Source organism: Camelus ferus, chromosome 12 (assembly GCF_009834535.1).
Source record: "Camelus ferus isolate YT-003-E chromosome 12, BCGSAC_Cfer_1.0, whole genome shotgun sequence".
NCBI classification, from domain to species: domain Eukaryota; kingdom Metazoa; phylum Chordata; class Mammalia; order Artiodactyla; family Camelidae; genus Camelus; species Camelus ferus.
This window is the reverse complement of record NC_045707.1, coordinates 64,506,308-64,533,951: the sequence shown is the minus strand read 5'-3', so window position 1 is coordinate 64,533,951 and position 27,644 is coordinate 64,506,308. Positions and strand designations below refer to the sequence as shown.

Sequence of the window (27,644 nt, the reverse complement as noted above, 5' to 3'; positions counted from 1 at the left end):
AGAAAGAAAAGAAAATCTGTACCTGCAAGGCTAACAGGCAGACAAGTACATGCAGGGCTGGGTTCACTGAGGAGCCTGGGAAGGGCCCAGGCCCCTGCAACCCACCTCTCCACGGAGGCCCTATGCGACATAATTGAAAACCACTGATTTAGCTCAAAATGTGGCATAACCTATAGCTAGCCACGCATCCAGCCACGATTCTGTGGTTGAGGGATCTGGTTCTGGAAATCTATAGGATTTCCAGTTCTTTGTAAACAAGTTAGTTAACCTCATCTCAGTGCCTTCATTAGTCAAACACCAAGCAGGGCATCTTCCAGGGCCCACATCTCATGATCTGAATAGTTTAGTAATAAATCCAGCTCCAGGAGCCCAGTGTTAAGTGAGCAGGTAAGAGCTGCTGGGGTAGAGTGGGGCCAAAAGTAAAACTGGTTTTAGACAATCACTGGAAAACTTTCCGAGTTTGCAATCGATGACTTGTTTCAGTCTGTGAGCTCTGCTTCCAATGAGGGGTGTGACCACTCCTTTCATGACTGAGGCTCTGACACTAACTGCATAGATACAGGAATATCCTCAGGACTTGGACCAGGACCACCAAGATTATGGCTCCCAAATGTGAGTAATTTAAGTATGTAAATATATAGTAATTTAAGTATATCTGAATACCTATAGGCATTTAAATATATGTATTTAAATGTGCATGCATTTTAATATATGCATTTAAATATATATATATTTTAAAATATACATGCATGTGTTTATATTGATGTACGTCTATTGTGTGTAGTTCTATATCTGTGTCTCCTCAACTCTGTTCCAGAGCTATCGAGGCTAAATTTTTTAGTTTGACTCCAGAATATTTTCTAGCTAGAAGTTCTGTCTAGGTAGAAAAAAAAAATTTCTATCCTAGAAATGCTTCTGTCTAGAATATTTAGAAATGTTACAAATCTCCCTAAAAGAGTGTGATGTAAAATTAAATTTGGAAACCCTTACTCTAAGGACAGTTCCTCTCAAATCTAAAATGCTGTGTTTTTGACTTTTTAAGAAGCCCCTAGTTCCACTATATCACCACCTACTTCCAGACTCTCACCATGCCCACCAACAGCGAGTGGAAAGAGGGAGGGGATTCAGCATTTATTAAGGTCTAATGCTGTGCGCCAGGCACTTTGATACAATACAAATACTAAAGGTGTAAGACTGCATCCTTATTCCAGGGAGCCTACAATTTCGTTTACTGAATTACACGGTTTAGTATTTTGAAGAATAAGAATGATTTAGGGGAAAAAATGCGTGAGGTCAAATAATCACGTTTAAGCCACGTGTCAATTGTTTTACTTATTATTAATATTTTTAGGATCATGACATTCTACTGCCATTTGATTTTGAGCATACCCTCCCACCTCGGGACCGGATGACAGATAACAAATATATTTCAGGGAGACTCAATTGACACCATATTCAAGATTTCACGAGACACCCTCCCCACCCTTGACTTCACTGGTATCACTGGAAAGGATGTACAGTCTAACTGGGGAATTTCGGTCGCTGAGCGATGCTCGCTTTCAGGGGACACCGTTGTTTCAGCGCGCCCCCTACAGGTCATGTGTGGAAGGGAATTTAAATCAGAAATCAGAAATCTTTGGGTCATCACTTCTTAAAACAATATTTGCTAAGCACGTCCCTCATAGTTCTCGAGGATTTCGCATTTAATAGAGGAACTAATTGCTCTAATAATATGTCTGTGCACACGCTTCCAAAATATCTACCAGCCAAGCTCTGGGATTCAATCTCTGCCCAAGTAACAAAATACATAAGATCTCTACCCCCCCCCCCCACCCAATAGACGCAGAACGCTTTATCGATTACATGCTTTAATTCTTATCCCTTCAACCGGAAGGAAATTCACTCTATTCTGAACTGCTCCAGTACCTAAGCCCTTCCCTTATACACCTTTAGGCTAAAATAGGAGGGGTTTTTTTTCCTATTAAATTCTGCCCCCAATGTATTTAACACTCCAGGAATTATGAGGATGGAGTGGACAATAAAACACTTTTAAAGTTGAGATAATACACTTTAAAGGCTGGTTTAAAAGTAAAATAAACTGCTTCTACAAAACAGTGGAGGCAAAGCAAGCCATTATTACCACAGTCAAGATTATAAGGATCATCTGGAACAAGCAGTTGGCTGGAAGATTCTTCCAGAAAACTTTCATGATTATCGTTTTTAAAAAAAGAAGGTTGAAGTTTTAAAACGTGTAATCGGAAAGTAAAGACAAAGATAAGGCTAGTCACCCACACACAGCTCTACAGAATGTCCAAACATGAAGAAACCTTGCCTCTCCTGGAGAAACTTTCAATCTTGGTACCTAAGACCTCTGTCTAGATTTCTAAGCCATTATTTTACAGACGAGGAATCATTCAACTGCATGATGTTTCTTGCCCAAGTGTCTTGATGCATACTTGTTCTGTAATAACAGGTTCAGAATAGCATCTCTTTAATTTTACAAGACTCTTCATTAAACAGGAGCAGGAAGGCCTTAAACAAAACCTAAAAGACTCGTTGGTCGCATTAAGCAGTTGGAGAAATTAATCATGCAGAAATGAAATGCCAAGTGGGAAGTTTCCCCTGTCTGGCACTTTCTGGAACTAAATGGACATTTCAGAGCTGAAATAAATGAGTAAGGCTAACGCTGGACCATTTAATCAATATTTAAAGAACCCCTACTACAGGTGTAGAACTAGGAACTAAGGAAACAGAGAAGGATGACGTGTGTGTGGTGTGTGCGTGTGCGCGCGGGTGTGTGTGATGTGTGTGTGTGTGTGTGTGGTGTGTGTGCACGCGCGCGAGCGCGTGTGTGGTGTGTGTGTGTGCGCGCGCGTGTGTGTGTGTGTGTAGGCACCTGTAGGGTCAGGAGAGGGGAGGAGGGTAGTTTAGAGACAGTTTATTTCTGGAGGTCTTTGTTCTTTCTATGGGTAGAATGGGGGAAGCAGGAGGGAATTTAAGGAGAAGCGTACAGATCTGGAAAAGCTGCCGTGAGCAACGAGACAGCGAGCTGACTAGGAAAAGAACAGACTGGGGAAAGGAGGCAGTGGGAGGGTCCATCAGAGACGAACGCGCCTAAGGATGCACATTTGAGGTCTGCGCCCTCAGGGTACACGGCAGGTCTTTGCCATACTTTTAACATATTCACTCTCATAGGTCCTTTAGCGCTTCCTCATTTTTACTCACATTATTGCTTCAAGTGGGTTTAAAATTCCAATTTGTTTCTCAGAATCCTTAGGTAGACTAAGGATTCTGTCAGGAGAAGGGTATTCTTCTGAACAGAGATTTAGTAGCAAAATGCTAACGTAGGAGCCAAAATTCAACAGCAAATAAAACATAGCAAGAGTGAAACTAATCACTCAGGAGACTGTACTCAGAGCAGGAAAATGAGGGTTTTTATAACCCCGTCTTAGTGCCCTGTGGTGTAGTGTGACATCAAGGTCATGCAGGAAGAGCAGCTCTAAGACCCTCAGGGTGGTTCACCAGGACAGGCAGCACCAGGGACTTTTTTTAAAAAAATTGAAGTACAGTCAGTTACAATGTGTCAATTTCTGGTGTGCCGCATAATGTCCCAGGCATGCATATATAGACATATATTCGTTTTCATATTCTTTTTCACTAAAGGTTATTGAAAGATATTGAATATAGTTCCCTGCGCTGCGAGACTTCTGTCTGTAGGGCAACAGAATGATAATGGGGATCATCTGCTTTTTTTTTTAAGTGATTCTTTCCATAAAATGAATCTAGTTTTACGAACTGTTTCCTTTTCTCCTGTTGAGATTTAACAAGTATTTATGGAACATGTAGTATGTGTCAGGCATTGTGCTACAGACACCACCCTGTTGGGGGGGGGGGGGAATCAGAATCAGGAGGGAAAAGCAGGGAAATGAGAAGTGAGGCAGGCGGGTGAAAGGGCTTGGAAGACGGAAGAATTACTAGGCTCGTACTGAAACCTCTGATTTAGGAAAAAATTGGCTCCTAAATAAAAGGATGGAGATATTACAAGACATATTAGGCAATAATAATTTCGCTTGACACATTGTCCTTAAAATGACTGGTGGATTTAGTGGGAAATGAAAACGATCGGAAGCTAAGCATTGTCAGGATGCACATCGTATTTGAAAATGTTCACATCCATTTGTTATTTCTCAAGTTAGAGCTCTTTAATCACTACAATGAGACCTTTCTCTAAAGTACCTGCCAAAAGAGATCCTGCGTCAGCTACTAGAGAGGACAAAAATCATTATGGATTTTTTTTTTTTTTTTTTTTTTTTGCAAAAACAAGCGCTGGCTTCCTTTTCCCTAGATGAGACGAGCTAACAATGGCTTCAACACGCAGTTCTCCACTAGAGGGCACTATTTCCACACGTACTGCCATCAGATGGGCTTCCGTGGGGCCAGCTTCACAGCACATCAGAGATCAGAGCCCTGCCACCATGTTTCGATTATACCCAGACAATCATGACGCACTGCTAAATGGAAATGACACTTTAATATCTGTAATACACTTAGAGGTGAAAAACCATCCGTTGAAAGATAACTTTGCTTAAGTCACCTGCCGTGGGTGAGCCGTGATTTTTCAGTGTTTTGCTTTAGAGGTCATGTATCAACAGCTGGGAGAAGCTGATGAGAACAGAGTGGAGCATCACTTCACAGGAAAACAAGGTTCGAGCAGCCCATTCAGTGCAAAGAGTGGGACCCTGAGCTGTAGCTTTATGACACATTTCAAGTAACTCCAAAAGCAAACGTCTCTGCCTCCACGGAACACTCTCCTGACACAGTAACTGAGATTCCAAGCTGGTCTCTCTCAAAATAGGAAGCAGAATGTACTCTGGGAATTGTCTGTGCCTGCCCTGAATTAAAATGCTTCCACAGAAAAGGGCGATTTTACCTACTTCTGTTCACCTGTACACCAAGATCTGGAACATGGTCCCCTAGCCGAGACTTGAAATCTCACTTCAGAAAGCACTGCATTTAGCACTCTCCCCAGTGAGACTCTAATTTGATCAGACGCAGAGTGATGGGCGAACGCAAACCTCAAACAATTCTACCACTATAACCTCTTCCATAGGGTCAGGGCGAGAACTCCACAGAGACGCCAGCATCATGCAGCTAAGGGAAGCACATAATTCTCTCTAAAAATGCGTCATACCCTGTAGAATGGCTCTAAGAGTCCCAGAAGGTAAGTGGAGTTTGCCCCCCACCTCTCCACCCCCCATAGTGTGGGAGGGAATGGAGACCACCTCGTAAAGCTGGACGCCGGTGTCAAGGTCAGGTTACAAGTTGATGGATGTTGAAGGATGCGGGGGGGGGGGGCGTGTGCTGAGAAGCCCCTTCTGCCTGCATCTCAGGATGAAGGAGCCTGTGTGATGGGTGGGCTGGTGGAAGATACAGCGGTACGAGGATCCAACGGGACTTAGTCCTGTTACTCTGCCAGGGGCCACAAGTGGGAAACTGAGGAAGGTGGAGAGAGGAAATAGCTATTACAGTGATGGCTGTCAGAGCCGCTTCCAGGTCTCCACGCTTGGGACTTGTTCACAAAGGCTCAGACACTCTGCTCGGAGACAGGGTAGTTCTTTGCTTGCCAACAAGTGGTGGCCAATTTTTAACTTTTCTAGGCAGAACACTGCTACATTTAATTCCTTAAAAATAGATCTTGATTTCTGTTCTGCTCTCCCCAGGTTGTATCCACTGCCATTTTTTTTTTTCATTTTCCACTGTTACCTTTTGTCTGATTTGCCATTCATTTTGGGGCAGATTCCAAAACTTTTGCCTCCGTGTTCTCAATCCCAATGGGTTATTTTTAAAAATAAATAAAGAACCATTTGAAGTTTTTTTTCTAAACCTTCAGAACCCCAACCCACCTTTATAAAAATGCAGTCATGTCTCTCCTACAAATTAAAGGGAAAACAGCTCGATGTTCACCATTAATGAAGGGCTGGTGCATGTCTCTAATGCCTCCCCAAGTCTGGACAGCCCCATAAAATATTTTATAAGGCTATGATCCCCAAAATACAGATACGCTTAAAATGTTATCATCTGTCTCATCTAGGATGAGGCAGAACAGAGTGGATATGTGCAGACTGTGGAGCCAGAATGTCCAGATTTGAATCTTCAACTCCACCTTTATTTCTTTGTGACGTTGTGCATGGTGTTTGGTGGCTCTGAGTCTGTGTTAGCTCCCCTGCAAGATGGGCAGAAAAATAACACCCACCTCAAGGGATGTCGTGAAGAGTGTATAAGACATACACCGGCCCCGTGATTGGCATATGGTAGGTCAGTGGTCAGTGCGTTAGCTTTTATTATCTGTCCTCTCTTCCCATGCACAGGCAACAGCTCGCTGCAGGAGCATGAACATGTGCCCGCCCACCTCCCCTGCCCACCACACACAAAGCGAAATGGGCTCAGTCATTATCCAGGCTGTCTGGACAATACAGAGACCTCCCAGCTTTCTGGATTACTGCCTCCAGTCTCCCTCTCCCTTCTTTCCTATATTCGTCTTTGCCCCCGTCCTGGTCCTCTGTGTGGGATTCCCACCGGGCTTCCAGAATGGGAACGACCAGATGAAAAAACAAACAAACAAGGCTGGCAATGAAATGGTTCTCCACCTCGAGTATTTTGAAACTACCCCACAAAACTGAATTCTCCCTGACTTAGAATCTGAAAGACATCTTGAAAGCCAAGAGTGAAATTTGCCAAGAGGAAGAACAGCATGACCCTCCAAAATGCGCCTACTTACTAAACATGTTGATGCCATCTATCTTCACTCATTTTCCATAGAATATAGGGATGCCCCCTGTTCACCGCCCCGCCCCCCACCACAGTACCAGTTAGGGCTTCAGCCTCTAGAACCAGATGGCTTGGGTTCAAACGCCGCTTGTCATTCTCACACCCCGGTAACTTACTATCACGTTATTTCAGCAGTAAATGCACCTCTCTGAGCATTAGTTTTCCTCACTGCTGGAGGGGAATACAAATCCCTTGTGAGGGTTAAACGAGAGAATGCACGTGAAGGGTCACTCAGTCTTACTGAGTTGTCACCTTTATTGCTGTTACTTGGAATTAAATTAGGATTGACTGTGGAAGGGGTGTTCGTTACGACGCCCGTGATGTCAGGCTGAGCAAAAGAGTTGTGGGTGATGGACTGTGTTCCCTGGTGCTGGTCCCAGGCCCCACTCACACGAGCAGCATTTATTTGAAGGAGGCAATGCGGTAGGTGTAGAACAGCCCGGAAAGAGCAAGGAAACCAGGCGCATACACTGAGCTCTGCTATAAAGCATGTTCTAGCCTCTGGCAAGTGCATTAATGCTGCTGGGGTCCCCCCCCATCACCTTCACGGGGCTGGTGCCCTCCCCTCCCCTCCCCCGCTGCTGGGGTTCTGGCTGTGGACGGCACACAGCTTCACAGTCTCCCTCTGCGGATGGGAGCAGCCTTGGTCCAGAGGTGCCTGGGCGGTTATGTCTCCAACATCCCCCAGGATGGCCTGCAGTCAATGGCTGACTTCCACGGGGAACAGATGGTCAGCCCGCTGGCCTCAAGGTGGACCGACTCATGCTCCCGCTCTCCCTGTGTGGCCGGGCTGAGGCCGGACATCAGCTGGAATCGCCTCTTTGCTCGGCTTCATTTCCTCTGTCCCCTACCTTCCCTTGGGCTTCTCCTGACAGCTTCCTCCCAAATCACTCGGACAAGAATCCTTGTCTCAGCTGCTTTTAGGGAACCTCCCCTAACCCCTGAAAGAGAGGATTCTGGGCCTCAGTTTTACTCCCCAGAAAATGAGGGAGTCGAATCCATTTTCACAGATGGGTCCAATTCGGGAATATGGAGTTTAATTTCCAGAGTATTTCCATCTACTTGGCAACCTGATCCTCCGTTGTACACATCATATGCTCTTTTCTTTACTTACATCTCCAAAGGGAGCTCAATGGAGGAACAGTTAAGTACGTATCTCCTTAGTTAAAATTTCTACAATGAATACATGTATGTTCATGTATAACTGAAAAATTTTGCTCTACACTGGAAATGGACACAACATTGTAAACTGACTATAACTCAATAAAAATTAAAATAAAATAAAATAAAATAAAATAAAATTTCTGAGCACCGCAGTGCTTCTCTGCTAGGGAGAACCGGGCACAGAAGTCAAGACATCGCACCTTGATGGAGGAAGTGACAGTCAGCAAAGGCTTTGAGTCTAGGTGTCGAATACTCAGTGGTTTCTCCTCGAAGCCTGTGTTTTCCTTGCTTTCATCACTGCAGACATCCTTCTGGCTCTGATAGAAATCTCCCAGGCTCAGCCAGGTTGCAGCCCCCAAGAAAACCTTGAAATGCCCGTCACCTGGGTGCTGTACCATCATTTGCACAGTATTTACGGACAGCCACACAAAGCATAGCACGGTACCGTTTAAGTGAAGCTGGAGAATGATTACTCATCGGGTATCAGCAACCCTCGGGGGCCTGAGGAGGCCTTGGTTGTGACAGAAAGGAAACCTCCATTAATGTCATATTCCTACAATGTCATATTCCTGCAGGTTCACTGACTGACTTCTGAGGCACATGTAAGTCACCAGGCTAGCCTTCTTTTCTGGACAGTTCTCTAACTGTCTTTGTGTACTTTTTACTTCTAACAGAAAATCCAATGAGAAAAATGAGGAAATAAGGTGAATCTATCTGGTGACTTCCTTTCCCTAAAACTGGCTATTTAGTCATCCAGTAGCCTAAAGGGGAAATGGCAGAAACTCGTATGTACAAGTTCTCTGTCTTCTTCCCGTGGAAGAATACATATCATTCTAGGGTCCGAAGGGGATCGCTTGCTTACGGGGCATTTGGAAGCTGGCTTTTGTACAGTTTCCTTAAGAGTGACAAGCGAGGAGTTTGAGGAGAGCAGGAATGGGACAGAAGAAGGGACAGGAGCTAACTGTGGCCTCCTGCTGTTTCAGCCACATGACCTTCCTTGTCTGGTTTGGCTGTCATAAGGCCTGGGCAAGGCACCTGTGGTTCTCCACCTCACAGATGAACAAGTTATATGCACAGTAGGTGTGGGGCAGGCACCTGAACACACCCCCCAAATTTGCACACTCACCATGGGAAATGAAATCATTTGTTAGAAGGGAATAGATTTCCTTTGATATTAATTTGATATTAATAGCTGTTAAATAACATTGAGTGGCCCAATTTATAAACAGGATCAGAAAAACTGTAAGTCAACTGACGCTTAAAAAAATTATTTACAATGTCAAATGGGAGGTTCAACTGTATGAATTCAGTTAAAAAGTTTCAATGTTCCTGAGTTCAAAAATATAATGACCTAAACAAGCAATTCTCCAATGAAGAAATACAAATGATCAATAGACACATGAAAAAATGCTCAATATCACTAATTATCAGAGAAATGCAAATCAAAACTACAATGAGGTATCACCTCACACCAGTCAGAATGGCCATCATTCAAAAGTTCACAAATGACAAATGCTGGAGAGGCTGTGGAGGAAAGGGAACCCTCCTACACTGCTGGTGGGAATGCAGTTTGGCGCAGTCACTGTGGAAAACAGTATGGAGATTCCTCAAAAGACTAGGAATATGCTTACCATTTGACCCAGGAATCCCGCTCCTGGGCATATATCCAGAAGGAACCCTACTTCAAAAAGACACCTGCACCCCAATGTTCATAGCAGCACTATTTACAATAGCCAAGACATGGAAACAGCATAAATGTCCATCAACAGATGACTGGATAAAGAAGATGTAGTATATTTATACAATGGAATACTACTCAGCCATAAAAATGACAACAGAATGCCATTTGCAGCAACATGGATGGACCTAGAGAATGCCATTCTAAGTGAAGTAAGCCAGAAAGAGAAAGAAAAATACCATATGAGATCGCTTATATGTGGAATCTAAAAAGAAAAAGACAAATGAACATAAATACAAAACAGAAACAGACTCATAGACATAGAATACAAATTTGTGGTTGCCAGGGGGGAGGGGGGCAGGAAGGGACAGACTGGGAGTTTGAAATTTGTAGATACTGACAGGCATACGTAGAATAGATAAACAAGATTATCCTGTATAGCACAGGGAAATATATACAAGATCTTGTGGTAGCTCACAGGGAAAAAGGATGCAACAATGAGTATGTGTATGTTCATGTATAACTGAAAAATTGTGCTCTACACTGGAATTTGACACAGTATTGTAAACTGACTATAACTCAATAAAATAAAATTAAAAAAATATAATGGACCTAGTCTAGGCTTGTGGAATGGGACCAGAGAATAAAAAATAAAAGGAATACTAGATTTTCTTTTCCTTCTCAAAGGCACAATGCCATTTTATGCTGCTTGTTAATTTTCTGGTATCCTTTGAAAAAAGGTGGAACGGATATTATCAGACCTGTTTTGCAGATTGGGAAACCTACACCATAAGGACTTAGTTGACCTGCTGAGTCATTCATTTAGCTCTGTAGTTTATCATTAGGCTACTTGCTTTCATGGAATTCTGAAAATAAAAATATGAGATCCCCAAATGTAGAGCAACACTGATCAGTTAGTTAACTCTTATGATGTTTCTCGAGCGTTTACGATGTGCCAGGACTACAGGACCCGTGGGAGACACAGAGCATCCTGAGCCTGTGCGGAGTCCTTCAGATTCTCACAGGCTGGTGAGGGGACAGGACAATCCACGAGCAATCAGTTTCAGTCCCTTTCTGAAATACTCTCTAATTAAAATCACTGCTGGAGGAGCGGTGCAGGTGAGGATTCAGAGGTGTTAAGGCTCGCCAATGGGGTCACGGCCGATGGTAGAAGGCAGGTTTCATGTTGGGATTTGGAGACAAGAGACAGATACAAGGAAGGTGAAAAGGGACCAGGCAAGCAAAGGTGCACGTGTGGACAGGAACGCGGCACGCTGAGAACACACTGGAGGGAGCGGGAGGTTTACTGGGGGGAGGGAAGCTGTCACAGAGGCAAGCAGATTTGCAGAGAATGACCAGGGCCAGGCAGTACAGGACCTCTAAGCGAGGTGGCCTGTGCCTTATCCTGTAGGCAGAAAGAATCTATTGAGGATTTTTACTCAGCATCGTAACATAACGCAAATATTGTTACAGCAAGGGAAATCTGAAGAGTGTATTGTATGAATTAAGGGAAAGAAGATGATTAGACCAGGCCGAAAAGGTGAAATATTGAACACAGACTAGTCCTGGTATCATTTTTATAATCATAAGACACAATATTTTAAGTATAAAAATATTAAGAGCTGGGTCCAGGATGATGGTTACAAAGAGACAACTCGATAATGAGAAAAATCCAAATGGCCAGAGTCAGTATGACCTGGTGACCAGCTAGAAATAGGGAGAAATGAGGGAACTGCTATGTCCCTCACCTTCAAATACTTTAATCTTCATAACTTTCAGGGTATATCCTTTGCACTCAGTTAAGCATATGCAATTAGTCTCTACATTTTGCTTATTTTTAATTTAAAATCATGTTTTATTATCAGTAATGTCAGAGTCATAGATTCTCCCCAGCCGGGATGAGAGATTTATATGGCATGGCCCAAAAGATTTTGGGGACAAGTGACTCAGAATGCAGCCTTTATGGTTTCACAGTGATGTTAATGAAGCCAGACTTTCATGCAATAAACAGAGGACCATTATTTCACTCCAGGATCAGGAGATGGAAGGCTATTTTAAAGGCACTGTTAGAATATAGAAACATAAATTAAGTTTTAAGGCTTAAAACTCTCAGGAAAGTTTTGTGACTGTACCGAACACTGTATAGCCTTCATAACTTATCACTCTTAAAATGCATCATCATGCCGTCCTGGCAGCGAATTATGGCAGAAAACTGGGGTGACCACAGGGATAGTGGAATAAGCAAAGTGTTTCACTACAATTACTGGACGTTAACCCGAGAATTATTCATTATAACATTCATTCATTCATTTAAGCATTTATTTCCAGGAGCTCTTGCTTTTTAGGAACTACGTTCTATATGTAAGAGACAAAGACGATTAAATCACAAAGGTGCTCTCAAGGAAGCTTTGAGTCTACGGGGTAAGATAGATTAGTAAGTGGACATTTTACCTACCCTTAAGAAGTGGATAAATATTGTAGGCGCACAAGGCTACGGGACGAGGGTAGAGGGGAGTGGAGGTCAGGGAGCTGAATCGGTGTTGGCAGGTGGACCAGGTGAAGGAGGGAAAGGAGACTCAAGGGAGGTTGGAATGGCTTCCGAGAGCAAGTGATGCTTGAATTTCCCTTTCCATGTTCCCTTTTTATTCCTCCCTTCTGATCCTCGCCTCAGGACCTCTTCTTTCTGGGTAATCCAACCACAGCCACTCCTTCTTACCACCTTTTACATGGATGAATCCTAAAGCATTACGTCCAGCTCCGCCTGCCTCTCTGACAAAACTCTGAAGTCAAGGGGCTAAAGGAGCGTGTGTGTGCTTAAAGGCAGTCACCCAAGAACTGGAAATATAATGTCTTAGAGGCCAAAGGAAGAGAGAGTTTCAAACAGGGAGGAGGCATTAGTGCTGGATGTGAAAAGCAATGAAACATGTGCTTTGGACCATGGATACGCTCGGTGAGCATATGTGAGAGAAATCGGGAGGATGGAGGTTGGAAAAAGACCAAAGAGGCATCAGATATACTCAACTCATGTGAGACACGAGTGAGAAAGGAGGGAAAGACAAGAACCAGAGGAGGAATTGGGTTAAGGGAGTTTCTCTGATGCAAAAGAGAACCTGTTTCTTATGCCGAGGGTGTAGCATTAGCAAAGAGAGGGGAGCTGAAAACAGAGGAAGAAAATTGATGGAGGAAGTTACCAGGGTTGGAGGGCAGAACCTGGAACCCTCGTGGGGGAAGCGCTTTCTCCTGCTCTGAGGTGGGCAAGAAGTAGGGGGCGATGGGTGGCATGCAGGGATGTCTGTAGACCAGGGAATCCTTTTAATACTGACCACACACTTGCTCCCTACAGCCCCCTACGTGGACCACAAAGATGAGCAAGACACCATCCCCGTACTCTCCTTTCTCACACATTCACTTCATTTAAGTGAATTAATGGATATTTAACCTTATGTTCCTTGAAATTCAAACATGCTCAGCAGTGGCCTCAAAGGGCGGGATGCTGGGAATACGTACTCCCGAGAGTACTGAACCACTGACCCTGCTTAGAATCCGTGGTGCATGATGATAAAAATTACTCTGACTCTTCGTCAGTTTTATTATCATCTTTAAATCACCTATAGAAAATGACCCCCGATCACTTCCATTTGAGCAGAGCCTGCCCTTCTACCCCACCGGTGCTCAGACGCCTACTGCAAGGCTTCCCTTTGAAGCAAACAGAAAGGCATGAAACTAACTTAGGTAACAAGAGAAGAAGAGCCTGAAGGAAGTGAAGAAGTTAAGTTTAACCCCTTCAGAAGAAGAAGCAGCAAGCGAGGCCCAGATCAGTAAATGGCTCATCTGAAACCACTCGATCCAGAAACGGCAGAGCTGGGTCTGGAATCCAGGTCTCCTGACCCCTGGTTGGCCTCAGGGAGAAAGTTCCATCTTGTCTACCTTTCCAGGCTGTAGCCCAGACAGCAACTTAGTGATATCCAAGTAAGAGAGTGGCCCATGGAGACCTAGGTGGGTTTGAAAAGAAACCAACCAATGTTTTGGGGAGGAGGTAGAAGGAATGACCTGACTGTTCTCCACTTCCTTGTTTTGTAGTCAAAGCGTTTGCCTTTTAGAGGACTCTGGAAACCACTGCGAAGTGCCTTTCTCTTCCCTTCAGTCATTGTTCTTTGACGATATTTTCGAAGATATCTGAATGACCAACTAGGTTTTCTGCAGTTCTTAAAGCCCCATTTTCTGAAATGATGTGTGTGTGTGTGTGTGTGTGTGCATGGGAAGGGGATCTATAATTAAAATTTATACACATGATCCAAAAACCTAAGGCAACAACGACAGTGACAGAGAAGGGAGACACAGGAACATAAGAGGAGAATGAACCACGGCACGTACTTTGAGGAGCTCTCAGTTCCCCCACCACCCTGATGTGCAACGTTGGACATATTAATCTTATTTTAAGTATAAACATCAAATTTCTTATTTCAAGAAATTCCATGAGAAAACTTAACTTAACATCCTGGAGAAGTGAAGAATCAGCCCCTCATTTAAGTACTTTGCATATTCTAGTTTTCATTGGCTAGATTTGCTTTAAATAGGAATGTACCCGTGTAAGCACATCACGAAGGCAGGTAAGGCAGCAAAGATATGTCATGAAGCTTGAGATATTTACTGTTTTATTCTTTTCCTCAAAGGAAGCAGAGGGAAAACTTTATAGAAATTAATTTGTGGCATAGACTCCTACCTTACTCCAAACAATGCAGTTTTTGGTGAGAAATAACCTAAGAGCTTTGGTGACAATTAAACAAAATAGTGTTATGTGAGGTCAGTGGCCTTCAAAAAGCATTCAATATATGATTATAGACGCTGTCCTGTAGTTGAAGAAGGCTTGGCTTGGGTCTATACCAGCTTAAAAAAATCAGATATAACTCATAGATTTTTGATAACACAGCTAGACACTTTCAGGGGACAAGCAAGACTGCTTCCTGCTGGTGTCCACTGGGTGGTGAATGATTCTACCCAATATCCCATTCATCCTACCCTTTTCAGTCGGTGAATACTCTGAAAAAAATATATATAGGGGGATCCAGAGAAAGCTCTTACCTCTCCTGAAGGCCTATGGGCTTCATTTTGAAAGGAGAAGGGCAGACAGAGGTGGCGGCCCTGATCTCAGGAGTGTACTGGCCTTGAGGGTCCACGACCACGTTCAGTATCTTCGGAGCCTGCTCAGGCTGGACCATGCTGGTGGCTGCCTTTGCTTCAGCCTGTGACGGCTGTAACGTAATGGGTGACAGGTGGATCTCCTGGTTTTTCTCTTTATCTTGTCTCAAGGAGAGCTGAAATTTTTCTTTTAATCTGTAAAGAATCTATAGAAGGAGATATAAAGGGCTCTTGTCACATTTTTTTTTTTCACGTTCAACAACAAAGTATGATCTCCTCCACCCCAACCTAGAAGACAGCTCAAAATGAGGCTTAATGATAATTCAAGTAAGCAAAGCTTTCTTGGTTGATTTCTCACTTTTGTGGTGCTGAGGACTTCTCTCAGAAAGATGTACTAGTCATTTCTAGTTATAGGGCACAAATATATTAAATATATATGGACATGAATTGGGGGGAGGGTAGAGCTCAGTAGTAGAGCACGTGCTTAGCATGCAGGATGTGCTGGGTTCAATCCCCAGTACCTCCATTAAAAAATAATAAAAATAAAAATAAAAAAAACAGGTTCTACATATGGACATCAATTCACTCCTCAAATGTATATTCAGAAGCAAATGTGGCTAATTTTATAAAAAGTGCTAGATGTTGGTTCGATGTAAGCACTTACTGAAAATGACTGAAATGAAAAACTTACAGAAGGAACAGCCCAGGAAATAGGGGCTTATGACTTTTATAGAAACAGAGATTTGTACTCAATACAACATACAAAGAACATACAACAAATGCAACATACAAAGAAGAAAGTCTTGAAAAATATTAATTAAAGACTAGTTATGCTATAAGCCACAATTTTTTGATGTTGGTAAATATCTGCATTAGTCACATATTAACTTGAGTATCTGGTAAATACTTAAAAAACTAAATTTAGGGCACGTATCAAAGAATAATTTGAACCACTAGAATTTTCTTTCTTGCCCCTTGGCCCTTTTAATTTTTAATACATGTGTTAAAAAAGCAAAAGTATCACTTTCCTTCATTCTCAGGGCTCTTTCTGGACTGGCTAATTCAATTCAGACATGGTAGCATCTTCACTTTTAAACTTTAAAAAAGAATTGGGCTGACTTTGCTGAGACACAAATGGACACATTGAGAGGTGAGCTGTCTGTCTCTCCTGTCCTCGGGCTTCCCTTTTTGTAAGTCTTTTCCCCTTCTCTCTTTTCTCTTTTAAACATTTATTAATTTTTATATATTTTATTTTATTTTTTCCCCAGCTTTATTGAGATACAATAGACATATAACATTGCATACATTTAATGTGTACAGTGTAATGATTTGCTATTTTTTCTCTTTTCCTGTTGCTAACTCCTCTACTCCAATTCCTACAAAAACTGGATGTCCTTGTGTTTCTTCAAGCCTGTTCTCAGGTTATTTGCATGAAGCGGTGACTTAACCCATTACCTGCAATTATAGTAGACATCTGCATCTTAAAAAGCCCTCGGTCAGTTGAACTCCCCTGTTCAGTTTCTGGAATCCATTAGCTTGAATGACTGTTATTTTAGGGGACAGGGCTGTCCTGGCACTTTTCAATCGCATTTACTCTAACTGGTCTTGAGGCTAATTCTTTCTTTCCTTTTCTTTCAAATTTCCTTTCAATTCTAGTCATCTCTATATTTGAAATCTACTGAAAAGATAGAAAGTCTAAATATGCACTTTTCTTGTTAAAGGATGTGAATGCTGATGAGAATTTATTCCAGGAAAATTTTAGAAAATATTCATCCAGTATTCTCAAAATATATTGGTGGAAAAAATTCTGCTTAACAAAATATGATTATAAAAAAGAATCAGGATGAAATAAAAACACAACAATCTAAGATGAAAAGGTATCAGACTGAGATTAAGAAAAGGAATTCAAAGAACTGAGAACTCAGTAGCAGAGTGTAAATCTTCTTTTAAGCAATAAGGAACTCCAGCAATCCCACTCCTGGGCCTATATCCACAGGGAGCCTTAATTCAAAAAGATACATGAACTCCAGTGTTCATAGCAGCACTAAATACAATAGCCAAGACATGGAAATGTCCATCAACAGATGACTGGATAAAGAAGCTATGGTATATTTATATAATAGAATACTACTCAGCCATAAAAAATAATACAATAATGCCATTTGCAGCAACATGGATGGACCTGGAGAATGCCATTCTAAGTGAAGTAAGCCAGAAAGAGAAAGAAAAATAACATGATATCACTTATATGTGGAATCTACAAAAAAAAAAAAAAAAAAAGACAAATGAACTTATTTACAAAACAGAAACAGACTCACAGACATAGAAAACAAACTTATGGTTACTTGGGGGGAAGGGATAAATTGGGAGTTCGAGGTTTGCAGATACTAATTACTATATATAAAATAGATAAACAACAAGTTTATATTATACAGCATAGGGAACTATATTCAATATCTTGTAGTAAATTATGGCTAAAAAGAACATGAAAACGAATATATGTATGTTCTTAAATGACTGAAGTATTGTGCTGTGCACCAGAAACTGACACAACATTGTCAACTGACTATACTTCAATTAAAAACATACTAAAAAAAATAAGGAACAGAACTGACAATACAGAAAATGCCATCAGTGGTGTATATGCAAAGATGAGAGACACCTAGAAACGGATAATAAAGCAATGAAGATGAAAATAAGAGAAAAGACGGGATATGGATGTCAGAGAAGAGTTACGGTAAATGATCAATCAGAATAAATGAGAAAGAAGCAAGTCATTCAAAACTGTTTTTCATTGTCCTCTCATGTCACATGTGGTCAGAAGTACAGCGTATTCCATGGTGAACAAAGCAGACGGCATCCTATTCCTATGAAATTTAGGGATATGGGATGAAAACAAGTTCTTAATTTTTTTAGAAAAGTACACCAATTGAAAGAAGAGTAAATGTGAGAAGCAAATGGAGCAATTTTTTGTGACTTTGAGAAAAAAAATACATACTGCAAAGGATGCATGAATTCTGCACCTGGATAAACTGACGCTCCCACGGGCGAAGCCAACAAAAAGAATTTCTCAAATACACAAGGTCTCAGAGAATAAATTACCTGTGTACCCGGCCTGAGAAAATTTTACTCAAAGTCATGAGAAACATGAGTCACAGTGAAGAACTGAAGAACGGGAAATCGCAACATAAAAGGGAGCTTGGGAATTATTTAAACGCAGAGGGAAAAATAAATTTAATTATGTCTCAGTTCCAAAATCTCAGATAGTAATAACAAGAAAGAAGTTTGAGAAGAGCAGAGAAATAAAAACGAGGGGTGAATATACATTCAGTGACTGTTAATTAGGGATACAGGGGAAATTAGAGTTCGAACGGTCACTAGAGGTCTTTCTGACTTAATGGTACATTAAAGGAATCACAGTCCAGCTAAACACGGTGGCTGGTCCGCAGTCAGCAGTTGGCTGGAGCAGAGCCAAGCCCCAGGGCACCTCTGACTGGCAGGCCTGATCACTTTCCACCCCTGACATGCTCTTTGCCAGACCATCATTCTTAAAAGGTTGACTCTGAAGTCATAACCTTCTGCTCACGTGATTCTCAACACCACCAAATCTAAGAGGGCATCCTTTGTATGCTGAGCGCTCTTTTTAAGGAAAAGGATCATAGACATATGACGTGTAACTAGAAATGCCTGTTATAACTTGAGCTGCCAGGAAATTAAAGAGAATTCTTCTTGTCTTTTGTATCAGCTCACTTCCTCAGAACCTGGACACTTTTATATACTGGTGGTCGCCATGGACCACGGCAGGGTAAAGCTAAATCTTAGCTTTTTGAAAACAATGGGTTCTCAATATTCCTGTGACAAATATGACTGTGTAAGGAAAAAAGAGGTCTAACACTAAGTGACAAGTCTTTCTAGCTTTATTATAACTGCTTTCTGTAGAGTAGAAAGTACTGGGGACTCGTACTCTTACCTGTGCCTAACGCCTAAGGATGGAGAGGGCTTTTTAACTTACTGCTTCTTTTCAGTTTCTGTAACCCTCAAAAGGCACTTTGCCACCATTCTGCACAAACAAAACCCACCCCGGAACAATACCAATCAGATGACACTTACGTGTTAAGCTAAATGCCTAATTACTAAAAGATGAGGCAATAGAATTGAAGGTGGGATCGCTTTTTTTTTTTTTCACCGTAAGCAAGTTATTTTTCTGAGTGAGAAAAGAAACAAACACCTGTACGTTTACAAAAATAAATATATTTAACAGCAGATAACGCATCTATTGTATATTGTAAGTTCTTCACATCTAAAGATAATATGTAAACCAGAAGATTCGCTTGCCTGTTTACATTTGGGCTTTGGAGAAGCAGATTTCAAAAATGGAAATATGGAAGCCAAAGAAATGTTGGCCTTCTCAACGGTTCCCAACCCGTGACTTTTACGATTCTGCTGGTGTAAAACAAACTCTAGTCCAAAGTCCTTCTTTACCGTTCGTGAGCATATGTTCCTGATGAAAACCTGTGCCACGTAATTGACAGTCATCTGTTTATTTCATCTCCGGTTAGAGGTCAACTTTTTAATCTATAGCTGTGTCTTATGTGTACAAACTGATTGCTGCATCTTTAATTAGGGGAACTGCAGAGCCTGGAGGATATATGATGCTTCTAAGACACTGTTCAAAGATCGACGGAGGGAGTAGGGCTGTCTGACAAAATGCGGAAAGAACCGGGGAGGTTGCTACTTGGCAAAATGCGGAAAGAACCGGGGAGGTTGCTACTTGTCCTAGAATTAAACTCTAAGGCAGTGTTTCTCAACCAGCAGGGATTTTGCCCCTCAGGGGACATTTGACAATGTCGGGCGACCTTTTCTGGCTGTCGTCCTGGGTGTGTGCTGGGGTGCTACTATCATCTGTCCAGCAGAGGCTAGGGACACTGTTAAGGACCCTACAATGCACAGGACAGCCCCTCTTCCCCCGATCCAGTTATCCAGTTCAAGATGTCAGCAGTGCTGCTGTCAAGAAACTGGTGTAAGGGACCTTAAAAACCATCTAGTATAATCTCCTCATCTCACATTAAACCCAGAGCGATCAAATGATTTATGGAAGGTTAGAAATAAAGTCTAAGATCCAGGCTTCCTGACTTAATGCCTGCGAGGATTCTACTCCATCTTCTAAATCCTCACAGCTTCTTCCCATCCTCTTTCCCAAAGCCTCTGGGAAAGTGTGTCAGAAAGTCTTCTCTGTGCAGAGCAAGGTCTGGAATATACCATATGCATATTTCTCTATATGAATGCACTTTGCTTCCAAACTCAACCTAAAAGCTTGCCATAGCAGTGGTAAATCAGTATTTTTTTGACTTACCTTTTAAGAGCTTCCTGTTTAAACTTGGGACACAATAGAGTCATTTGATCATTTGAAAAAGGAAAGAGAATGAAATACTGAATGAGAAAATTTGTAAAAGTCAAAACTCTAGCAGGAGAAAAAAAAATAACAGCGGGAAGAGGAGAACCAGAGAAACACAGAGATGAGAAGAGGCTAAAAAGAATCCTATAAAGTTATTTTGCAGCTTATAATTTTCATTTAAAAAAGCTCATAAGTGGTACACCTTAAACTTAATACAACATTATATGTCAAATATATTTCAATAAAAAAATCCCATAAGTGGATACACACAACACACAAAACATCTGTTTGGGTTAAAATATGTTCAAATCTCAAAATGATGGTACCAAGAGTCCGCAGCATTTGTCCTTTACAGCCGTTTACAGATAGTTCTGAAGTAGCTCATTTATTCATTTCTTTTAGATGAATAAACGTGAGTCAATTGCTACCACGTTCCAGAAACAACACTGTGGATACAAAGACAGCACACAATCCTCGCTTCTGGGAATTCACAGGCTTCCAGAAGAGAAGGATGTGCAAAAGTGATGTCCAGTACCAGACGCAAAGTGCAAAAACAGAGATGCAGCCACAACAGGTATGGTGTGGTACCCGTTTATCAACTCTGCTTGGGCTGAATGTCTCTGATTAGCACAGGCATCCTCATTGATAACTAGACACCTCTGTGGCCAGAAACAGACGTTCACAAGGTAGAGTGACAGGACTTAGAGAAATCACAGCATGATTCTTTATACATGAAATCACAGTAAAGAGCCCCAACTTTTAATCCAGGTAGACTTGGGTTTAAATTCCAACCCCTCTCCTCAGACACCCCCCCCCACACATACCTACCCATTGCTTGTTCTCGGTCAAGTCATATATTTCCTCTGAATCTTGGTTTCCTCATCAGTAAAATTAGGAAACTAAAATATGATGTGTTTATACAGAGAGCCTACAGTTAATACTACTGATTTGCAAACATAAAACTTTGCTAAGAGGATAGCTCTTATGTTAAGTGTTCTTATCACAACACAAAATAATAATAATAAATAAAGAGGGTGGGAAGAAATGTTGGAGGTGATAGATACGTTTATGATGTAGATTGTGGTGATGGTTTCATGGGTATATTCTTATCCCCAAACTCACCAAGTTGGTTACATTAAATATGTACAGCTTTCTGTACGTCAATAAAGTGGTTTTAAAAAATACATTATGTGTGTTGAAAAAGAATATGAAAATGAATATATGTACGTATGTGCATGACTGGGACAGTGTGCTGTACACCGGAAATTGACACATTGTAACTGACTGTACTTCAATTAAAAAAAAATACATTATGTGTTTAGTCCCAGGCAGAAAATTTAGTGCCAGTAAATGTGCAATAAATGGAAGAAACTAATTATAGTTATTAGTGTTTTTATTATTATTAAGAGGGTTGTATTTTGAGCTCAATGGTTTTTATGAATACAGAAAAAAAACTGAAAATTAGTTTGAGACATATGTCTGCTTTGGAGAATGGTTCTATAACCAGAGTATTCCAGCTAGGAATCTGGTCCTCTTTTCCTTAAGCCCTAGGAATTATATATAACATATTAGAAAGGTGTGGCTATTTATGTCCACTTCTGACATGTATTTTTTGCATGATGCTTCGACTGTAATAGGTAGTCTGATAGAGAATTTCCTGCCTCAGGTACCAAGACCATGACTAGAGAAACTCTTTGGATGACATATGGATGCCTCTTCTGTGGGTTTTAAAAGCCAGAACTTTTATTGACCCAAACAGCTGTTTTTATGTGTTTCCTAAAATTGCTTTCCAGTAGCAATCTGGCTTGTAGACGGCTCTACCTACGTTCCACAAATGCCTTTGCACTTGTTAGTAAACCTCTAAGGGCACTGGAGACCTAATGTAGATGATAAACGCTGTTCTTTCTATGATTTACTCAAGTTTAAGGACTCATTCTTCTTAGTAACACAGTCCTCCACCTAAAACAGACTGAATGGATTGGAAGTTGCCCACACATTTTTTTTTTTTTCTCTTGGAAAATTGTAGTTTCTATTTGTTGCACCACCCACTCTACATTCACATTTGAGAGGTGCTAAATAAGTCACACATTTGAAAATGTCATGCATGTCTAATTTTATGCCTGGCAACATACATTTTAAAAAAAAAAAAATTTTAAGGAAAGGAAACAATATGCCACATTTCAAAAATTTTGCCAAGCCTTATGTTATTGTTACAGAGCACGTAATCCTCCATGACGGCAATTTACCTATATCATTTCACTAATAAAACCACACGCTTGTGATTTCTGTAATGTGTAGGAAGCCTTGGACACAAATAACGGCATTTGATCTTTCATAAATACAACTAATTAATGCCAGAGGGAAAATTCTGAGTTAGAGCTTTTCCTTCGCCATGGAATCAACAAAATTATGGGAAACAGAAACCGGACTATAACGTTTGAAAATCACAAAAGTGAGAGTGTAACTATTACTGAGAGATCCAAGTGAAAAACTTACTTGGAATCAAGATCATTATCAAAAACATTTGAAATATACAAAGATAAGCGTCCTTTAGAGAATCACATTTGACTAGTCCCTAAATGAGAACTGCTGACTTGTCAGTGGGTAAGTTGTATCAGATAAACGTAACTTCATCTTGACCCTGTCTATCAGGTAGTATTTATTTACCTATCAATATTAATTCCTTTCTAGTGTACTGCAGGTTCCCCTTTAACTTTTTAAAGTGACCCTTTTACATTAAAATTTAAGATGATGTTTGAAATATATCATTCTAGTACTTTCTTCCATTTATTCAAGAACTGTGGGAATACAGATCAAATGTGCTTCTTCTCTCTCACAACTCCCCATCGCCAATGCATTCCTCTCCCAGGACATGGAAGCACCACCATCCAGATAACCAGCCAAACAACCTAGGGGTCATCTTTAATTTTTTTTCTTTCTTCCTCCCAGAGAATCAGTACCCAGCAAGTCTGGGTCAGTTCCACCTGCAAATAAATCCCAATCCTTCACTTTTCTCCATTTCCATTACCACCCCCTACTCCGGGCTACCATCATATTTCTCATCAGGCTAAAGCAACAGCTGCCACTAGGGTCCTCCTGAACCCACACTTCACCTCATGTTCTGTCCCCAACCACTCTCCACCAGAAGAGACAGGGATCGTTGAAATACACAAAGCAGATCACATCAAAGCTGTGCCCCAAACACTCAGCTCCCACCCTTCTGGAAGGCAAAGAGGCGAGGCTTATTCTGCCTCAGGGAGACTCTCCCCTCCATTTCCATGTCTCCGATGTCTCCGACTGCTCCACTCACTCACTGCTATCTCTTTACAGCACTTAATGCTTTTCATTTTTTACAAAATTAATAAACTTTATTTTTTTAAAGAGTAGTTTCAGGTTTGCAGAAAACTTGAGCAGAGAACACAGAGTTCTCATAGACACCCCCTGACAACCCCCTCAACAATTTCCCCTGTTACTAGCATCTTGCATTTGTGTGGCATACTTGTTACAATGGAGCAACACGGTTATGTTCTCATTAACTGAAGTCTAGACTCTAGATTCGGGCTCTTAGTGTTGTACATTCTACGGGTTCTGACAAATCCCAATGGTGTCATATAGTCACCATTACGGTATCACACAGAACAGGTCCACGGCCCTAAAAGTCCACTGTGCTCCAACCACTCACCCCTCCCCTGCAACTTCTGGCCACTGCTGATCTCTTTACTGCCTCTCTCATTTTGCCTCTTCCCGAATGTCCTATACTTGGAATCACAGAGCAGGTTCACTCTTTGATTTCTAAAAGGTATTAATGATTGCCTGTGTCCCCCTTTGGAGTACAAGCCTCAGGAGCATAGGGACCTTACCTGTCTTGTGCCTTACTTTGCCCACAGCACCAACAACAGAACAGGCTCACGGGGCATCCTCGGCAGGAACCTGTGCCCTGAATGAATGGGACGGACCTACCCACCAGCCCAGCAGGGAGCAGTCAATCACCTGCACACTTCTGAAACACTCCTTTCTCGATTTGTTCTAGAGATCATCATATTAATTGAAATAAGTCAGACAGAGAAAGGCAAATATCATATGATATCACTTGTATGTGGAATCTAAAAAAAAAAAAAGATACAAATGTTCTAGTAACTTGGGAGCAGACTTATTCAGATTTCTGATTGTCACATGGATGCTCGGCAGACACTGGGAAAGGAAGAGTTAGTTGCTTCCCGGCCCGGGTAGCTGAGGGTGTGGCAACTACAGGTCCTACTGCCACTTGAGCTCAGAATGTTCCGTAGGGATTGATCCAGTCATGCTGGATACACAGATGCTCCCGAGTTATGCAGAATCTGCAGCATACCTTGCGTGTGACAGTGAGCTTTGCCCTCCCTGCCTCCCTCCGCCCTCCGTACTCACGGCTGCGCGTCACTGCTTCCTCACTTTCCCCTTTCACCCTTGCCTTTGCTCTTCTGAATCTTACCCATTTACTCCCTCCCTGAACAATCTCCATTTGGATCACTCCCTATTCCTGTCTGTTCGCTTCCTTCCAAGCAGAAAAAACACCCTAATTGTGGCCTGTGAGAGACAAAACAACACTTGAGATTTCCTCTATTAAATAAAAGAAGAAACCCGTATTTTAAAACACACAGTTAACCATAACACAGAACCACACCCTCTAATACACTAAAAAAAACACCCAGAGGTCTTTGCCAAAATTTCCATAAAACCTCCAACTTCTTTCAGGAAAATTCTTTTTCCTTAATCTCCACCATTTAAGATATAAAAATCAATTTTCTTACTCAATTCCTAAATTATTTTTTGTTGTTGATCATGTCACTGTTCTTAGAAATCTTTCTTAGTGTCCGGCCCATAGAAGGTGCCTCTGGATTCATGATGATGGAAGCTTGCTGTTTCCTGTATTTTAGATTCTAGGAAATATGCCCATCTTCACCCTATTCAAGGCCTTAATTGTTTTATATCCTTCTAGTGTAGACCCACTCAGCCTCTTATCCTTCCAAACTGAGTCCTAATCTTTCTAACATAAACCCCTTCCCAGGACGAGAAGCACAGATAAACAAAATCCATTAGCAACAGTGTTGATGGCAGGAAGATGTCTTTTGGGGGTGGGGAGGAGGCGTTTGAAAGCCTGAGGAAGGAATGTTTTTTTAAAATGTGCAAAATTCAAAAGAACATAGCATACAAGAAGAAAACGTATTAAAACCCGTTTGTAAACTTGAAATATTTAAGTTATATTCCAGTATTTTCAAAAGAACAGGGAAATCTCATCATTCTATTTGAAAGGTAATTAGTTAACTCATTTAATACCAAAGAGCACTGCCTAGTTCTGTGTGTTTAATTTTGTGTTCTATTTTTTTTTTAAATTAGAAATATACTTTCAAAGGCCTTACATCTATAACTTGTAATTTACAGAGCTATTTGCAGTATGTACTCATACTTTTATATTATTCATTCACCTAAAACATCAGTGGGATACGGATGATTTAGACTTTTAGCCTATAATCATCTCCTTTTCATGCCTGAAATTTCATAGAATGCTTTCCAAGCCCCTTAAAAATAAGGCAATCTTATTTATACTCTTTAAGAGGCAAGCTTGTCCCTAAGACATATTTCTTTTTAAAATTTTTCCCAAGTTGCATTAAGATGATATAAAAGAAGAACTAAAGTAAGCCCAAAGTATGCCCATGAGACTTTAATGACTTTGAGGGCTTCAGTGACCTCGGTAAATCTCTTTCTAAAGCTTCATTCTCAGGGTTGATCAAGTTACTAAAAGCCTCAGAGCAATCACAGCCTTATTCTGCACGTCAGAATCCATAATTCTGCAGGTCTTCCTTTAGCTATCAGCTATGCTGTTAGATATGAAATATTCCCAACCGCAGAATCACAGTCTTGCTTCAGTTCCCAGTCTTTTCAACATTCTTTCGAATGGCAATGTATTCAATACTATTAAGCAGTGGGCTCAGTAAAGGATAAGATATACAAAGGAGCAAACTTACCATCAAACACGTTACTATGATAATGAAGATGCTGAGAAAAATGACAACAGCATAAAATCCTTCTTTGCTCCAGATTTTGTCCGCTTCATGCTGTCCTTGTAAAACATTTTTCTTTAAAAGCAAAACAGAAAGTCCGATGTTAAATGAGAGCTTCAAGAGGCTGGCGTTCTTATCAGACACTAGACATATTTTTAGCTTGATTTCACTCAGTGTAGTAGAACACACCTACATCTCCAGCTGCCAGAGCTGCTCCTCAAACTGCTCCAAGACACTAGATTTCCATCCTTATCCCTTAAAACATTATTTTATCTCCTGGACAGAAGCAAACACGCCCGACATGGCATACTGGGTCCCAGGCTTCATAAATGTCCCTCAAGGTCTTTCTTGGAAGCTACCTGGTTCACAGGTGAGAGAGTTCTGTTCTTTCCTGTGTTGAGGAAATTGTGTCTGAAGCTCTCCTGTTTTCAGGCCCCTCCCACAACACCAACACCCTGATTTATGTGCTGTGACACTGCTCTTAACTTTTAAACAAAAGTGAAACAGGTGCAAACGAAATCTCATGATGCATAAGTAAACAGAATAACAATGTCGCCATCATTTCCTTCTTTTCTTTCTTTTATGAAATCCTTTTTTTTTTTTAAATGCAGTCTAGTTTGTCACAACCTGATGAATGTACCACCCCAACCACATAAATTGTCAGGATTTCATATTTTATTTAAAGCAACAGGGAACAGGGAACACCAAACGTCTAGAATTCTTTGGTGATAAAAGGTAAAATAAACAGTTTCATTTTTACTTATTTGTTTGTTTATTTGCTTAGCTTACTATTGGAGGGGTGGAAGGGTAGAGAAAAAGCATGGATAAAATGTGAATGAGAGTTTTATTTTATCCATTCTTTTGAAAAAAGCACACGTACTAAAATCACGTCTTAAACTGCAATTACGTTTTATAACTCAGTGAAATTTACAGATTTCAGAAAGTTTTGAACAATGAGCTAGTGAACGGTGAAAAGTCACACTGGAGCGCAGCTCTGGAAAATGAGAGGTCATCTTGGGCATTCTAACACCAAATGAAGTCCAAGATTAATGTAACCACTGGGATGACCTCAGTCTAGTTTATGTGGAAAAGAAGAACCACTCAGCTGATCCTTGTCAACTGACAGATTCACGGGAAATAAATAGTGGTTGTCTCAAAAAAAAAAAAGACTTTAACAAGTCTGATCTTGTAGGTGTCTGAATTTTGAAATCATTATTAATTATTTTTCAAGACTTTTTAAAAAAGAAAATACTTTCACCATTTGTAAATCAGACAAAAAGAAACATTTGCCTTGAAAAATATTTTTATAAAAACTTATATCCTGAAACTCAAATGAGTCTTGGTGGGGGCTAAATAAAACAGAAGAGAAAGGATCTTTGAGTTCGATTGTGGTTACAGTAAC

The 27,644-nt window shown here is 41.1% G+C and overlaps 1 protein-coding gene across 4 annotated transcripts in view; it reads right to left on the bottom strand.

The window, feature by feature from the left end:
* PTPRR (protein tyrosine phosphatase receptor type R) overlaps positions 1 to 27,644 on the bottom strand; it is a 228,771-nt gene that overhangs the window by 73,736 nt on the left and 127,391 nt on the right. For 2 of the 4 annotated variants that reach the window (XM_032493767.1, XM_006191107.3), the window contains exons 5-6: positions 26,207 to 26,317; positions 14,753 to 15,015 (exon numbers count right to left, since the gene is read on the bottom strand). In XM_032493767.1, coding sequence (XP_032349658.1) covers positions 14,753 to 15,015; positions 26,207 to 26,317 — 374 coding nt within the window. Of the gene's footprint in view, positions 1 to 14,752; positions 15,016 to 26,206; positions 26,318 to 26,431; positions 26,648 to 27,644 lie in introns of those variants that run through there. The other 2 variants (XM_032493768.1, XM_032493769.1) reach the window with 2 other exon arrangements.